The sequence below is a fragment of the Nanorana parkeri genome, unplaced genomic scaffold, assembly GCF_000935625.1.
Source record: "Nanorana parkeri isolate BGI_ZX_2015 unplaced genomic scaffold, ASM93562v1 scaffold1775, whole genome shotgun sequence".
NCBI lineage: Eukaryota > Metazoa > Chordata > Amphibia > Anura > Dicroglossidae > Nanorana > Nanorana parkeri.
Genome location: NW_017308043.1, coordinates 184,697 through 200,787, shown reverse-complemented (window position 1 = coordinate 200,787; position 16,091 = coordinate 184,697). Strand labels below are relative to the sequence as shown.

Sequence of the window (16,091 nt, the reverse complement as noted above, 5' to 3'; positions counted from 1 at the left end):
ACATTGTTCTTCAAGATGTGCCTTGTACTGGGATGTACAGCATACACCTGTCACCTCTACTACAGCAGTGATATATACTGACTACTCATGATAGTGCTCTCACCTTTTCAGAGTCTATGTTTATTGCACCTACACTCCTATATTGTAATCTTACATTTCCTGTTTTGATGCACCTGGAATGTATTTGGTCAGTTTAAACTGAAAGGTTTTAGGCTAGGTTCACACTTGACCGTTGGCATCTTTCTTCATTTTTTGGAGCGTTTTGTACGCATATCTGTGCATGCATTTTCAGACATAAAAAAGTGTTTTTGTTTAGGCCAACTGAAACAAGGTTACAAGGAGGAGATGATTGTTGAGAGTAAAAAACACCTGTTACCGGCATTATTTTGGCGCTCTAATTAAAGTCTACACGGTCAAAAAACACACTTTCCTGCCCTTGTTTGGTACAAGAGGCAGCACATTGTTGAGATGCAAATGGACCCCAAAAACTCAAATGGAAATTGTGTGTCAAGTGTTTTCGTGCTTCTGGAAATGAGCATTGAATCACTCAGGTGTAAATGGGGGCTTAAGGCTTGGCTCCTGCCTGTCTTTGGTGGGACAAGAGATGTCACATAGCTCACATGTGAATGGACTCCATAGACTGAAATGGAAATCTTGTGTCGAGTATTGTCGTGCTTCTGGAAAAGAGCATCGAATCACTCAGGTGTACATAGGGGCTTAAGGGCTGGCTCATATGGAGGAACAGTTAAATATTAAAGTAATGCAAGGATAATGTTTGCTGCATTTTAAATTTGTAAAAAAAATCTGCAAAAGAAATGAAGCACCTCACCTTGGGAAACAACAAAAATCATATGTAAAACCAAACAAATAAAACTGCAATGATATGCATAATAGTGTAGTGCCCACACTTAGCAATGCCATTCAGTTAGTCCAATTTTAATGCATTCCAAATGCAACCAGTTAGAGAAACCTGCACACAGACATTCTTGGTCAGAGTAGACTAATTGGATGACAAAAAAAGGGGGACAGGAATACCTGGTCTGAATGTTCCCACGGTTTGGGAGGTTACAGGCAATGTAGAGCTCAGCAATGGAGCAGCCTGATGCACTACAGCATGGAGAGGATGACAATTAGAAACCCTTGGTGAGTAGACAATGTCCCTGTTGTCCTGCCTTGTTTTCAATCTTGCAGAAATTTATTTTTAAAGCTGAACTCTGGGAAAAGCTAATATTGTAAAATACAAGGTCATGTGCATTATCACTTGAATCTTGGGAGCTTTGTGCATATCTTCCAGATATTTGCAGTAATCCAGTAAAATGTTACTTCTGTGTAGGAACTTCCTTTAATAAAGACCAGTTGTTGCTGCTCCTCTCTCCTTGCACAGGGTGACTGGTCATGTATCATCCCCCCTCCGGTAGTTTTCTACAGGCAGCCGGTAGTGGGTGGAGCCTGCTGGGTACCTCCAACAGTTCTGTGCACAGACTATGTATAGCACAGTGATTTTGGGGGGTTTGCAACTGCATTTGGTGCACACACCAAGGATTTATATCCTTTTGCGAAATATGTAAATGCTGCAGTCAACAAAGCAAACATGATACTGTCCTGCAATAAAAGAGGGATTGTAGCAAGGAATAAGAGAATATTACTTCCACTTTATAAATCACTAGTTCGGCCTCATCTTGAGTATGTGGTGCAATTTTGGTCGCCAACTGTCAGGAAGGACCTCCTCGAGCTTGAGAGAGTTCAAAGAAGGGCCACAAAATTAATTAAAAGGGATAGAAGGCCTGAGTTATGAAGACTGCCTCAAACAATTAAATGCATTCACCTTAGAGAGGAGGCGATTAAGAGGGGACCTTATTGCAGGCTTCAAAATCATCAATGGAGGACCACAATATTCCTAACAAGCTGTTTATACCGAGAACAGTACTGAGAACTCATGGACAACAAGCGGTTAGAAGAGAGGGGGTTCAATCAGAACGCACGTGGTTTTTTTTGTGGTTTTTTTTACTGTGCGAGTAGTAAAAATGTGGAATTCCCTTCTATAGGCAGTGGTATCCGCTGATCGCATTGATAAGTTCAAGAAACTGCTGGATGAGTTTCTTCAGTCACTAAATATGGGTAGTGTTAAATACATACTGTATACATACACACATAGGATGAACTGGATGGACCTTGGACATTACTCAATCTCACCTACTATGTAAAAAAAAAAAAAACTTCTGGGCCCAGAGTTCAGCTTTAAAAGGAGGAGAACTATGAGATGAGTGATTTCCACTCACCTCATAGTTCTAAGCCGACCTGTGACAATGAGACTGTCACAGGTCGGCTCAGTAGATCGGGAGGTGAGCGAACACATACCAGCTTCGCTCACCTTCCGATCCTGTCACGGCAGAGAGGGGCTGGATTCCCCGCTCCGATCTGCCAGCACTGACTGGCGCAACAGAACGGACGGGGGAGGGGGCGGGTACAGCTGGCTCTGCCTCTAGATAGGCAGAGCCAGCTGTCACTCACGCAGCTGGGTAGATCCCGTCATCAACGTCGGGATCCGCTCCGGCGTCTCAGTATCGCGGTATACTGAGCTTAGGGTAACAGGAGGACGCTAGTTTGTGTCCTCCCGTTACCCTGAGAACTATGGGGAAAAACACTGACCCCATAGTTCTCCTTTAAGGGACACCACATTCAAATTAAAGTAGCTTCCAGCCTACAAATTAGGACCTTCCAACCTGAGAGAGCAACTCTGCCTCCTTGACAAAGAATAGCAATGCTTGAAACGAGCACTCAGAATTAAGATCAAGTTCATATCTCTGAATTTGACAAAAAAACAAGGTCGTTCTTAGACCAATGATGATGTGGCAACCCACTGATCATTTATTGGTGCCAACTAAATGTACAACAAAGCACATCTGCATCATCTTGTTTGGTGGCTCATCAACATAGCCGTTCAGTGAAGAACATTGGGATATTACTGCAGGCTGATGGCAAGGCTAAATTAAGAATGCAACATTGGCCTGCTTTAGCCAGCAGCGATCAGAGATTCATCAAACTGGAGAAGAAGTGCCAGTAAGCACAGAGTGTACATTGGCTGACGATGTGTAGGTTTAATTAGCAAGGCAGAGAAGATCTTTGCCCTTTATACTCATTCATTCGTCACTACACCCAAATTACACAATGCCTGTCACCGTGACACTCCCTTCTGTCCATGCATGAAACCTCCACTGCACCTGCAGAAACTCTCCCCTCCAATGTATACACCTACTACGAGCCGTCTCTTCCGCCTTTACCGTATGACCTAATCGGGGCTCTCAGGCCTCGATCCCATCTACAAGGCAGCACCTAGGGGGTCAAGGTGATCCTTCTGCACCGCCACTGGCAATGCCCAGCCATTGGAATCTCTAATCTGAAAAGTGAACTATGATCACCCGTAGAAAACGAGCCGAAGGCCTCTTATCCTCCCAGAAGACAGATGTATGGGCACAGGAGCTGACATGGAAAGCATCGGCTGGGAGGTCACACAGTGCAGCTGAGGAGTAGGGGGGTGTTGAAGGGGAGATCGGAAGGCCGTGAGCGGCAGGATGAGCAGGTGATGAAGGTTAATTCATTCTGCCGGCCTAGCACGGAAGAGGAGCGGAGTGACATTTCCCACCCACAGGAAGATGGACGTGGAGCCCAGGGCTGGAGGAGACCGGCTCCGAGGGGCTCTCCCTTCTCCCCGGGCCGGCCTGTACGCTGTACCTGCAGGTGCTCCTGAAAGCGGATGGGTAGTATTTGAGCCATGGCGGTTCCTAGCGCTGCTGCCTCCTCTCTTCTGCCCGGGCTGTCACCTCCTCCTCCCGCCTTTCGCCGGCTTCCTGGCACGCTCAGAGGGACCGTAGAACGATTAGGGCGATGTCCTGGCTGGTCCGCCTGTCAGGGAGAGCGCGTCCTCCGGTTGTTCCTGGTTGTCTCTCTCGGGCAGGAGCCGCAATGGCGGAAACGGGAGAGCTGCCTCTGCAATCCGGAACGACAGCTTCACCCTCACTCCGCGCCCCGCCCCCTTAGCGCGTATGAATACCGCCTGACCTGAGTCCAACGCCCGGCGGAAGGATATGGCGTCCGGTCTGAGATTATTCAGGCAGTACGGGGTAACACGGCTTGGTTCCGCCTACGGCTATTCGGCACCGAGCCTCTTGCGGTGATTTGTTATAGACTATGAGTCGGTGACATGGTTTGACTAGAGTTTGAGTGCAGCGTCCGGGATTCTTTTTCTATCTTCTTCCTTTTTCATTTTGCCACATCATGCGACTCGATGACGTGATGTCATTTCCGGAAATTCTGTACCTTGGCCTTGGGTCTCTGGTCACGTGATGCTGGATGCTGCCTGATGCTGAGGCTGAGGAGGGGGGGGTGGCGGACATGAGAGTCAATTATGTTACCTGTCAGCCACCTGCACACCGTCGATGCCTCCTGTCTGTGTGTGACTGTCCTCTGCCGTGCAGGCTGTAAAGTGATCGCTGCTTCGTACTGTTACTAAGAACTGATCACTTAATCAGACAACTTATATCCGAATGTGGTGTGCCGCTATCACTCTCCAGTATTTACAAATACATGAAATAGTATGAACAGGGAGATCTGGCTGCAAGAAATCACCTCCTCCTCCTCCATCAGAATCTTCAGTCCCAGGGAGATCCGGTCACCTTGGCTGAGGTCATTCCAATGATGTTCATCCACATTGACAACATCATCTTTTCCATCAAAGAATCACCTTAGACATCGAATACATTTATATCAGGATGTCAGTATTTCTTTTTGTCCTGTTACCCTACAAGAAAACTCTAATAAAAAATTGATCACTACATAAGCAATTTGATAAACATGCCTCTAAAGGAGAACTGTGAGGTGAGTGCTTTTCACTCACCTCATAGTTCTACCCAACCTGTGACAATGAAACTGTCACAGGTAGGCTCAGTAGATCGGGAGGTGAGCGAACACATACCGGCGTTCGCTCACCTCTCACTCCTGTCACGGCTCTCTGCCGTGACAGGGGAGGGGCTGACTGGCGGAACGGACGGGGGAGGGAGCGGGTACTGTTGGCTCTGCCTCCGGATAGGCAGAGCCAGCTGTCAGTCACACAGCTGGGCGGATCCCGGCACAATTGTCGGGATCCGCTTCAGCTGCGGCGTCTCAGTGTAGCTCGCGGTATACTGAGCCTAGGGTGACGGGAGGACGCTAGTTTGTGTCCTCCCGTTACACTAAGGAGAACTATGGGGAAAAGCCTTAACCCCATAGTTCTCCTTTAATGATAATTCGCTAAGGCAGAAATTCCAACAAAAGCCCAATTGTACTTTCAGTTTAGATCAACTAAGTATATTCCAGGTGCAATAAAAGGTGTTCAATGTCTAAAGCTGGCCATACACCTATAGATTATCTGCAGATTTTCTATGGTCAGATGGAAAAAGTGCAACAGATTCCTCCATCTATGCTAAACTGTGTGGATGGAGGAATCTCGCGCTGGGCCAAGCTTCAGTATCTTGCTAGTCGGCACCGCTGGCTCTCAAATCAATCAGATTGTTCAGGTATTATGAGAGCCAGTGGGGTCTACTATCTACTTTTCATGACGAGCTACATGAGATCTACCAATGCAAAAAAAAACTCCCTCGCACGCTCTCTCCTGGCTGTCTCTCCTTGCTCATCCTCCTGGCTATCTCTCTTTGCTCTCTTGGCTGTCTCTCCTTGCTCTCTCTCCTGGCTGTCTCTCCTCGCTCGCTCGCTCTCTCCTGGCTGTCATTCCTCATTTTTTCTCCTGGCTGTCTCTCCTTGCTCTCTCCCCTGACTGTCTTTCCTCTCTCTCCTGTCTGTCTCTCTCCTGGCTCACCTTGCTGTATTTTGCAAACATTGTAGTGCAACAGGCTGTGTATACTAATATTCTTTGATGTAATACATAGCACTTCAACCACCAGAATCCACCAGAAAGGTGTCAGGGAACTTGGCTCAGCAGACTCAGGCTAATAGGTAATCATGTGTGCACAGCTAAATAAATATACCAAAATGGAATAAAGGGGCCGCCATTCACACCCTTCGTGATCTACCAGCATCAGCTTTGAGAGCTACTGGTAGATCACGATCTGCCTAATGGGCACCCCTGTGCTAGTGCATAAGTAGGCAACCTCGGCACTACAGCTGTTTTGCAACTACAAGTCTCACGTGGCATTGCAAGAATGATCAGCACATGTATGACTCCCAGAGGCATGATTGGATTTGTAGGTTTGCCACAGCTGCAGTGCCAAGGTTGACTACCCCTGGCCTAGAGCTACACAGGAGACTGTAGCTCAATTACTAGCAATTATTAGCAGATTTATCACTAAACGGATAGGACAAAAGACTCCTTATGAAGTAAGCAGAACATGGTAGGGGTATGGAGGACCAGAGCTACGAGACAAGGCTACTAAATTTAAACATGTTCACATTGGAGGTGAGGAGATTAAGGGGGATATGATCTCCATGTACAAAATGTTCAATGGTGGCAGCAACATTAGCGATAAACTGTTTAAAATTAACTCCGTGACAAAAACTAGAGGCCTTAATCACCTAAAATCGGTGGAAAAAAAATTCCAGCACAAGGGGCGAAGGGGTTCTTCACGGTAAGATCAGTTAGGGTCTGGAACTCACTGCCACAGGCGGTGATTTCAGCAAAGAACGCGGGACGGTTCAAGAAACTTCTGGACGATTTCTTAAGGGACCGTCATAGACAGGGGTGCGGGTACTCCTAGAATGAGATCCTAATAGGTTGGACTTGATGGACTAATGTCTTTATTCAACCTCAAATACTATGTAACTATATGTAGCATCTTGTAACGATGATTGCATATGATTGGAGCATTATGTCAGTATGTGAGATGTAGTGGTACTCTACATGCTAGTTGTGTAGCCTACTCCATTAAAGAGCCAATTGTACCATCTGCTTAACAAGCAAATACTACTTTTAGTGATTAAACAAATAAGCAGCTAAGTTGCCTGTGTAGTTCTAGCCTAATGAGGTGACTGTCAGCTAGTGGTTAAAATCGCCCATGTACCTTAGAACTTAGGTGTAAATAGTGAATTGCTTGCAAGTGCTGTGTAAATAGCTCATTAGGGGATTTTCAATAGTACTAGAAAATTAGACTTGTGCTTGTATGTCTAGAGGTGCCATCTGAAGTGAATAGAGCTACTTTAAAACACACACAGGGACCATGGGGAACAAAAGTAGCCACCCTCCAGAAGGAAGGACAGTGTCAGCACCAGTTCAGAGATGATTTGAGGATCTACAGCCGAGTGATAAACAAATAAGATACATTTTTGTTAATAGTTAAGATACTTGAATGTATTTTTAAGATTTAACTCCTGAGTTTAGTTTCACTTTTAAATATGTGCATTTTGGGGAGGATGAATTTGTAGAAACTGCATGTAATCTGATATTACTGCATGTTAGTGTATGTAAACGCATATAACAAAAGGAGTACAAAAATGCATTAAATGGGGGCGGAGCTTATCTATGGCGGCAGCCGGACGCGTTCGTCCTTAGCTCCGCAATACAGGACCGGGCAACGCTTCTGAAGCGCCACATCACCGCTTGCCATGGGCTCCAAGAGGGTTAAGAAATCCCAGGGCACCAGACCGGATCGCACACGGCCCCCGAGAGCCGGCATCGGCAGCTTCTTTGCAGCCCCAGCGCACACGCGCTCTGCCGGCTCTGCGGGCCGCATGTCGGCTACACGTGGGGAATCCCCTGCTGCGCCTGACTCACCATCCTCCCAGCCAGCCGACAGGTCTCCCGTCCTGGCGGACCCGGAGGTCTCCTCAGATGAGGAATCTACACTGGAGGGCTCTGGGGGAGAGTCAGACGCCTGCTGGATCACCTCCCCTCTAAGAGGGATATGGAGGCCCTGTTTGCACGATTTGAACATGTGCACAGGGCGGACGTTGCTGGCCTGCATGAGGCTATTAAAGGGGTACACAAACGCCTGGACACAGTGGACTCTCATCTGGATGCACATCGCACGGCCATCACTGACCTGCAGAAAACGGCTTTAGCCCAACATAAGCTGCTGCAATCTGTGTGGTGCGCCACAATGGCCGGCTGGTTATCCTTCGCTCCCCGACTGATCTTGCTGGCTTTACTGCAACTCTAGGAATACCCATGGTGGAGCTGGATCCTTGGCCGGACCCCCCTGGCTCCCGTGCTCCCTGAGGTCCCCTCGCTACCCCAGTGGACTGAAGTCTCTCACTCTAAGAAATCGCGAAAGGACGCTGCCACCCGCAGCTCCCTGCCTTAAAAAAGACGGCTAGATGTCACATGTCACTGCTACAACCATGCGTGAGGATCTCTTTGCCTGGGGGGAGGGGGTTTTCCTTTCCTTTTTTTTCGATTTTCCCTTCCCTTTGTTTTGCCACAGGAGACATTTTGGGAGAGGACTTCCCCCAGTGCCTTGTTGTTCCGTGGACCGCACCTCGCCTCTACTTTGACTAGTGCCCTGGCAGCTGGATATCGTCTGCTGGACTATGGGACCTGCCCTTGTGGCGGAGATATCTCCGTCTGAGACGCTACCTACATGTGGAACTTTACCTCTACATCTACCATCGACACATGCTGGAGGATTCCCCTCGGGTGATATACTGCATTAACGCTGCATATTGAATGTTTTGCATTCGGTGATGTTTATCTGCCCCCCTGGGATTTGCCGGATGGGAGTGGTGCCGTTTGCATACTACTATCGTACGTGGAGGGGTGGCCTCTTAATGTACTGCCCCTACGCCACCAGATATGGCCACGCCCTCTCGGTGGATAGTCCACTTCCCGTCTTGGCAACTCCTAGCAGTGGCCAGGGCTGAGTAAGATAGACATGTGTTGATGCTCCTCCTGGGCCTAGTGTTGCACTATGGACACATGGGGCCTGACCTGTGCCTTATTTTTCTCTTTTTCTCCTGGAATTCTAGGTCCAGGCCCCCCTTTCCCTCTGTTCCTCTTCCTTATCTCCTTCCTCCCATCCTCTTCCCTATCCCTTCCCTACCTCTACAACCCCCTTCCTTACTTTTCCTTCCGCCCTTCCCCCCTTTTTCTGTCCCCCTGCTGCACTGCATTGAATGGGCCTGGTATTTTTGTATATTGCTGTTGCTGTGTTTGCCGCTGGCCCTCTGGGGTTTGCTTGCCGGGGGTTGTGCCCACTGTGTGCAACTCTCCGCCCCAGCCCTGTCAGCTTGTGCTGTGTAGTTGTAGTGGGCCTGTCCTCCGCACGGAGGATACGCCCACTAAGTGGGCGCTTCCCGTCGGGCATCCCCTAGCTGTGGCCGCCCCTGCTCGCGGTGGTGGCGGAGTGACCTGCACTGCTTCTTTCCTGTGCCCCTCTGGGGGCTACGATCCCGGGGTACATAGGGTGACTGCTCACCCCACCTGCCCTCCCTGGGTATTTCCCGACCCTCTCCCTGCCCTCCCCTCCCGCCCTCTTTACCCCACTGCTTGATTTCGGATCTTTCCAGATGCTGGTTGAACTGAGACATAACTATGTTGGCCTGAGTTGTTATGTTACACTGTATAATTGTTTATGACATGCCTGTTCTGTTGCCCTTCTGTCTTTGGCACTTTATTCTGAATGGTCATAATTTTGTTTTGTTTATTAAGTTGCCCGGTTCTGAAGATGGAGCAAACCCCGTTGCCCTAGGTTTCTCCACACCCCCATATGATGGCCAACTGGGTTGTAGTACCCGGTTGTGCCCACTGGAAGACTTGGATCTTCCCCTTAGGTTTGTCTGTGTACTCAATGTCTTTTCTTTTCCTCCCCAGTTTGTGGATCTCTTTCCTTCCCTTTTTCCGGCTCTTGTCTCCTTGTCCTTCGTCTCCCCCTCCCCTCCTGACTGGGGCTTCCCCGGACCGCAATTTGTTGTCACCGGCGGCTTGGTTAACTAACCAATGCTAGCCATGACCTTTGTCTCCCTGAATGTTCAGGGACTGAACGAGTCACGTAAACGCTTGCAGCTAGCTTACTCTATGCATAAGAGGCGTGCCCAGGTTCTCTTCCTGCAGGAGACCCACTTTAAAGATCCAGTGGCCCCGCAGCTGTCCTCTCGATATTACCCTCTAGTGTACACGAGTAACAACTCCACCTCTAGATCCAAGGGTGTAGCCATCTGTTTTCACTCCACGGTACATTTCCAACTCCTGCAGGTTGACAGGGACCCGGATGGTAGGTATCTCTTTCTGAAAGGGACCCTTTATCATAAGACCTATACCTTTGTCAATGCATATCTGCCTAATCAGTCTCCATTGCCTGCTTTCTTGTCTGTTCTCCGCCAGCTGGAGACGTTTGTGGAGGGTTTTATAGTTCTTGGCAGAGATCTTAATTTCCCCTTAGATCAGCGCTTAGACACCTCCTCTGAGAGATCCTCTGTTTCTCATACACAACTGAAGCGTCTCAAGTCCCTAATGCACCGCCTGCAGCTGGTGGATATATGGCGGATCCTAAACCCCTCGGCACGGGACTACACGTTTTACTCTTCCCCCCATCGTTCCCATAGCCGCATAGACTATTTCCTGGTATCCCATCGCCTCCTCTCCTGGGACCCGCAAGCTGGGATTGACTCCCAGGTGTGGTCGGATCACTACCCTATCTCCCTGTCTCTCTCACTTCCTGATCAACCTCCCCGTTCCTTCGCGTGGCGATTTAATGAAACACTTCTTCGTGACCCGGTCACGGTAGACGCCATTAAATCCACGGTTTCCACCTTCCTTGCCACACATGCCACGGATGACACCTCCCCCCAGTCAAATGGGAAGCCTTTAAAAGCCTTCTCAGGGGTGTTCTCATCTCTCATGCCTCTCGCCTAAAAAAGGCACGCTCAGCGGAACTCACAACCTTGCTGGGCGACATTCACGTACTAGAACTCCAACATAAGTCCTCCCGAGACGCCTCCATATTGTTAGATCTGGAACTGAAGCGTTCACACCTTCGCTCCCTTCTGGATCTCAGCTCTCTTAAATACAGGGAATCCCTACGTAGATCGCTATACGAACACGGGGACAAGTGTGGACGCCTCTTGGTGCGATCTGTCCGAACCCAAATTTCCCGCACATATATTCCTAAAATCCAAACGAAAGGTACCCGGGTGGTCCACTGTACTGACCAAATTGCGCACGCTTTCCAGACTTACTCGCCTCAGTCACTACGTTCCCTCCCTGATCCATATGGATCAGGTAGGGTTTGTCCCATTTCGCGAAGCCAGGGATAATACTATCAAGTCCCTCACCCTTATGCGGTACGCTAAAGACTCAGGCCTTCCGCTGTGTCTCCTTTCGGTAGATGCAGAGAAGGCATTTGACCGCCTCAACTGGGACTTTCTTACTCTCACGCTGACGCAGATCGGCTTACCCAGATTGTTTGACGACAAAATCATGGCCTTATATGACTGCCCCACTGCCCGTTTGGTCGGATCACTACCCTATCTCCCTGTCTCTCTCACTTCCTGATCAACCTCCCCGTTCCTTCGCGTGGCGATTTAATGAAACACTTCTTCGTGACCCGGTCACGGTAGACGCCATTAAATCCACGGTTTCCACCTTCCTTGCCACACATGCCACGGATGACACCTCCCCCCAGTCAAATGGGAAGCCTTTAAAAGCCTTCTCAGGGGTGTTCTCATCTCTCATGCCTCTCGCCTAAAAAAGGCACGCTCAGCGGAACTCACAACCTTGCTGGGCGACATTCACGTACTAGAACTCCAACATAAGTCCTCCCGAGACGCCTCCATATTGTTAGATCTGGAACTGAAGCGTTCACACCTTCGCTCCCTTCTGGATCTCAGCTCTCTTAAATACAGGGAATCCCTACGTAGATCGCTATACGAACACGGGGACAAGTGTGGACGCCTCTTGGTGCGATCTGTCCGAACCCAAATTTCCCGCACATATATTCCTAAAATCCAAACGAAAGGTACCCGGGTGGTCCACTGTACTGACCAAATTGCGCACGCTTTCCAGACTTACTCGCCTCAGTCACTACGTTCCCTCCCTGATCCATATGGATCAGGTAGGGTTTGTCCCATTTCGCGAAGCCAGGGATAATACTATCAAGTCCCTCACCCTTATGCGGTACGCTAAAGACTCAGGCCTTCCGCTGTGTCTCCTTTCGGTAGATGCAGAGAAGGCATTTGACCGCCTCAACTGGGACTTTCTTACTCTCACGCAGATCGGCTTGCCCAGATTGTTTGTGGACAAAATCATGGCCTTATATAACTGCCCCACTGCCCGTGTGCGAGTTAATGGTTCCCTATCCCCGCCTTTCTTTATCCGGAATGGAACTAGACAGGGTTGCCCACTGTCCCTGTACTTATACATCTTGGCAATGGAGCATCTCGCGGAAGCGATCCGACAAAACCAATCTATACAAGGGATAAGTATCGGGAACACCATTACAAGCTTGGATTATATGCGGATGATGTTCTGCTTTACCTATCCAACCCCCTATCGGGCTCCCTTCCTTATTAGAGGAATTTCGTAGGTTTGGATCTGTCAGTAACTTTAAAGTGAACTTACACAAAACTGAGGCCTTAAACATCTCCCTTCCAGAGACGGAGGTTATCTATCTCCGGGACACTTTTCACTTCAAATGGCAAGATAAAGACATTAAATATCTGGGTGTCTTTTTATCTCCGAACCAAGCGGACCTGTATCATCTGAACTTTGCACCGCTCCTTCATTCTACTGTCACCGTCTGCAAACATGGACCTCCCTGCGACACTCCTGGTTAGGTAGGATTGCACTTTTTAAAATGGATATTCTCCCCCGCTTTCTGTATCTTTTTCAAACTCTCCCCCTTGTCCTGCCTTCTAACTTCTTCCGTCAAATGCGCTCTGCATTACTCCGCTTCATCTGGGCCGGTAAGCGCCCGAGGCTAGCCTATCATATCATGGTCCGCTCCAAGGAATCAGGAGGCTTGACCCTGCCTGACCTGCTGACATACTACTATGCGACGCTCCTTGCCCAGATTCTTGACTGGAAATACCACGGAGCTCACAAACTCTGGGTCTCCCTGGAAGCACTTATCTCCCCTGTGCTCCCTTTCTCAGTACCCTGGCTTGCCCCTTCTCATCGCCCTCACTCATCGCTTCTCCCTTTTGCCCTCCCTTCGCTTCTGAAAGCCTGGGACCTTCTTCTCAGAACGCATGACTTGTCTTCTTATGTGGGCCCCATGACTCCCATAATGGGCAATCCGGTGTTTCCACCGGGTTGTATCTCCTCTAGTTTCCTTTGCTGGTCCAACTCTAAACCCTAACCCTTGGCCGAAGCCCTCGCGGGACCGACACTGAAGCCTTTGGTCGCCCTGAGGGCCGTCCCCACGTCCCCGGAGCCTGGCTTGTATATTTTCAACTTCGGGCGTTCTACACTGCGTTGGGGGATCGGGCCACCCTACACCGACCGCTCTCCTGGTTCGAGTCCCTTTGCTGTCTAGATGACCCACCCACTCATGTCATCTCCCTCCTGTATCGTCAGCTACTTCCGATGAGATTCCGGGGTCATCTCCCATTCATAACCAGCTGGGAGAAGGACTTGGGTGTTACCTTTACTGATGAAGAGATCCGAACCTCCTGCGTAATTACTCATAAACTCTCCGTGGCCTGCTCGGCTCAAGAAAAGGGCTATAAAATCTTAACTCGGTGGTACCGAAGCCCAACCCTCCTACATAAAATATTTCCTGATAGGTCCGCCCTCTGGCGTTGTTTGGCAGCGGAGGGGACCCTACTACATGTATGGTGGGGCTGCAATGGGTCCCCCCTTCCTGCAAAACAGGTAAGCAGGAGAGGGGGACATTTTTTTTATTAACAATTGTTATTAGTTGTGTGTGTATGAGTTTTTCTTGTGTGTGTTTTTAATGTGTGTGTGTGATTTTTTAATGTAATTAATAAAGCTATGTGTGTGTTTTTTTTTTTTTTTTCAAATTCTTTATTTATAGGCAACAACGGTGGGGTACATTGCAATGGAGCACACTCGAAGGCCACATGGCCCTTCAAAATGTTAAAACAACAGACATTGAAACTTATAAAGCAAACATAGCGACATATTGCAAGATCAGGTCTGGTAGCCAGATTTGTCTCCGCCCTTAAGGCATTTTTTAGGTGAATCAACATAGAACCGACACTAAGGTCGAGGTGAGTGGTCAGGCCCAGCCACACAACATGGGCGGCCAAGCCCCCCACGATCACCCCCACACATCACATAGAGGACTAACAGAGACGAACACTGACATACAGAACACAAGCAGAACAAAACTACAGAAGAAGGGGATGCAGTGTTTTTCCCCAGCAGGGAATTGAAGATAGCAGTAACAGCCCCCCTGAGGTCTGGGCCACCTGTAGCCTCCGGGATCCCCCTCAGCCGCAAGTTATTGCGGCGGTTGCGGTTCTCCGAATCCTCTTGGCGCAATTGCATCTGCAACATGTGAGCCTTCTGTTGCATTAGAGAGGCTTCTAAAGTGGACATCCTATCGGCCACGGAGCGATCAGACAGTTCCAGGGCTGATATGCGGCGGTCATGTTGCTGAACGTCTGACCGCACCTCTGCTAGGTCTGTGTGGAGCGTAGCCACCAGCTGTGTCATCATCTCCTGCATGTCAGCCCTTGTGGGGAGTACAGCTATCAGAGCATGGAGCCCTGTGTCCCCGGGCAGGTCTGCGGTATAAGGATGAGGTGAGTGCGGCCCCAGGGATGGAGAGGGCACCTCGGACATACGTCCTGACGTGTAGGAGGCTGGGGATGCGGGCGGCTCAGAGATGCCCTCCAGAGTTCGCCCATAGGCCGCGTCTGTGAGCGGAGGCCGCGGGGAGCGCCCTGCCGGCGAGGCCAAATCGATCTCCCCGGTCCGGGCATGCGCACTAGGCCCCGATAGCCGCGGGGAGACGTAGGCATCCATTCGGGCCTGCGAACGGGGCTTGGTGGAGGAGCGGGGGGTCTTGGACTTCTTACCCGTCCTCTTCATGGGGTAGCAGGGTAGGAGTTAAGTAGATCGACTGAAAAAAATCACCCCAGGTCAGCGGAGCTCTGCGGATTAGCGTCCACTCGCCGCCATGCTCAGGCCACGCCCCGCTATGTGTGTTTTTAATGAGTGTGTGATATGTGTGTTTCATTACGTGTATGTGTGGGGTTTTTTTTAAACCACTTCCCGCGGGTTCATGTAAATGTACATGCTCCGCTGGAAGTGGTTATACCAAGAATATGGCTGCTCCTTATACCGTTTTAAGGCCTGTTCGCATCACTTGCAGTGTGTTCCGGCCGGAACGCACTGCATTGCATTGCGGCCAGCTCACTTTTTTGCCGGGCTGGAGGGGGCTTGACGGGCCATTGAAGTGAATGACACTGTAGCCACGCCCTGTGGCCGCAATGCGATCGCCCGCACAGGATCGCAAGGCACATTGTGCCTGCAGTGCATTTGGGTGCGGTGCGATTAAAATGCTGCAAGCACTATTTTGATCGCACCGCACCTGAACGCACTGCAGGCACAAGGTACCTTGCAATCCTGTGCGGGCGATCGCATTGCAGCTGGAGGGCATGGCTACGGTGCCATTCACTTCAATCAGACCGGAACGCACTGCTTATGGTGTGAACTAACCCTAAGCCCTGCGTTCAGTAGATTCGTTTTGGAAAAATTAGTTTTCCGGAGGAAATTCGTTAGCGGTAGTCTGTACACATTTTCGTTTGTGGATGAATTTTCATTGCAGCAAAAACATTTTTTAATGTCACTTTGCTGCAATGAAACGAACGAAACGAACGATACGAACATGAGACGGAAATGAACATTCGTACAGACTACCGCTAACAAATTTTGTCCAAATCCCTAAAAACAAAATAACACAAAATCCGAATCAAAACAAGATGAAACGAAACAATTTTTTCCCCGGTGCACATGTCTAGTGTCCAGCACGTCACGAAGCCCTGCGCCCAGCGGGTAATGTGACTGTGGGGACACGAGAGGGTAAGCTCCTCTGCACAGAGACTGATGAAACTGGGGGAGGACATTAGAGTGTAAGCTCCTATGTACAGGGGCTGATGTGACTGTGGGGGGGACATTAGAGTTTAAGTTCGTCTGTACAGAG

The 16,091-nt window shown here is 49.4% G+C and overlaps 1 protein-coding gene across 2 annotated transcripts in view; it reads right to left on the bottom strand.

Moving 5' to 3' along the window:
- CLTC (clathrin heavy chain) overlaps positions 1–4,103 on the bottom strand; it is a 73,938-nt gene extending 69,835 nt beyond the window's left edge. For both annotated transcript variants that reach the window (XM_018571531.1, XM_018571532.1), the window contains exon 1: positions 3,733–4,103. In XM_018571531.1, the coding sequence (XP_018427033.1) occupies positions 3,733–3,774 (42 nt within the window). In that variant the 5' untranslated portion in view covers positions 3,775–4,103. The remainder of the gene's footprint in view (positions 1–3,732) is intronic.
- Between the last annotated feature and the right edge of the window lie 11,988 nt (positions 4,104–16,091).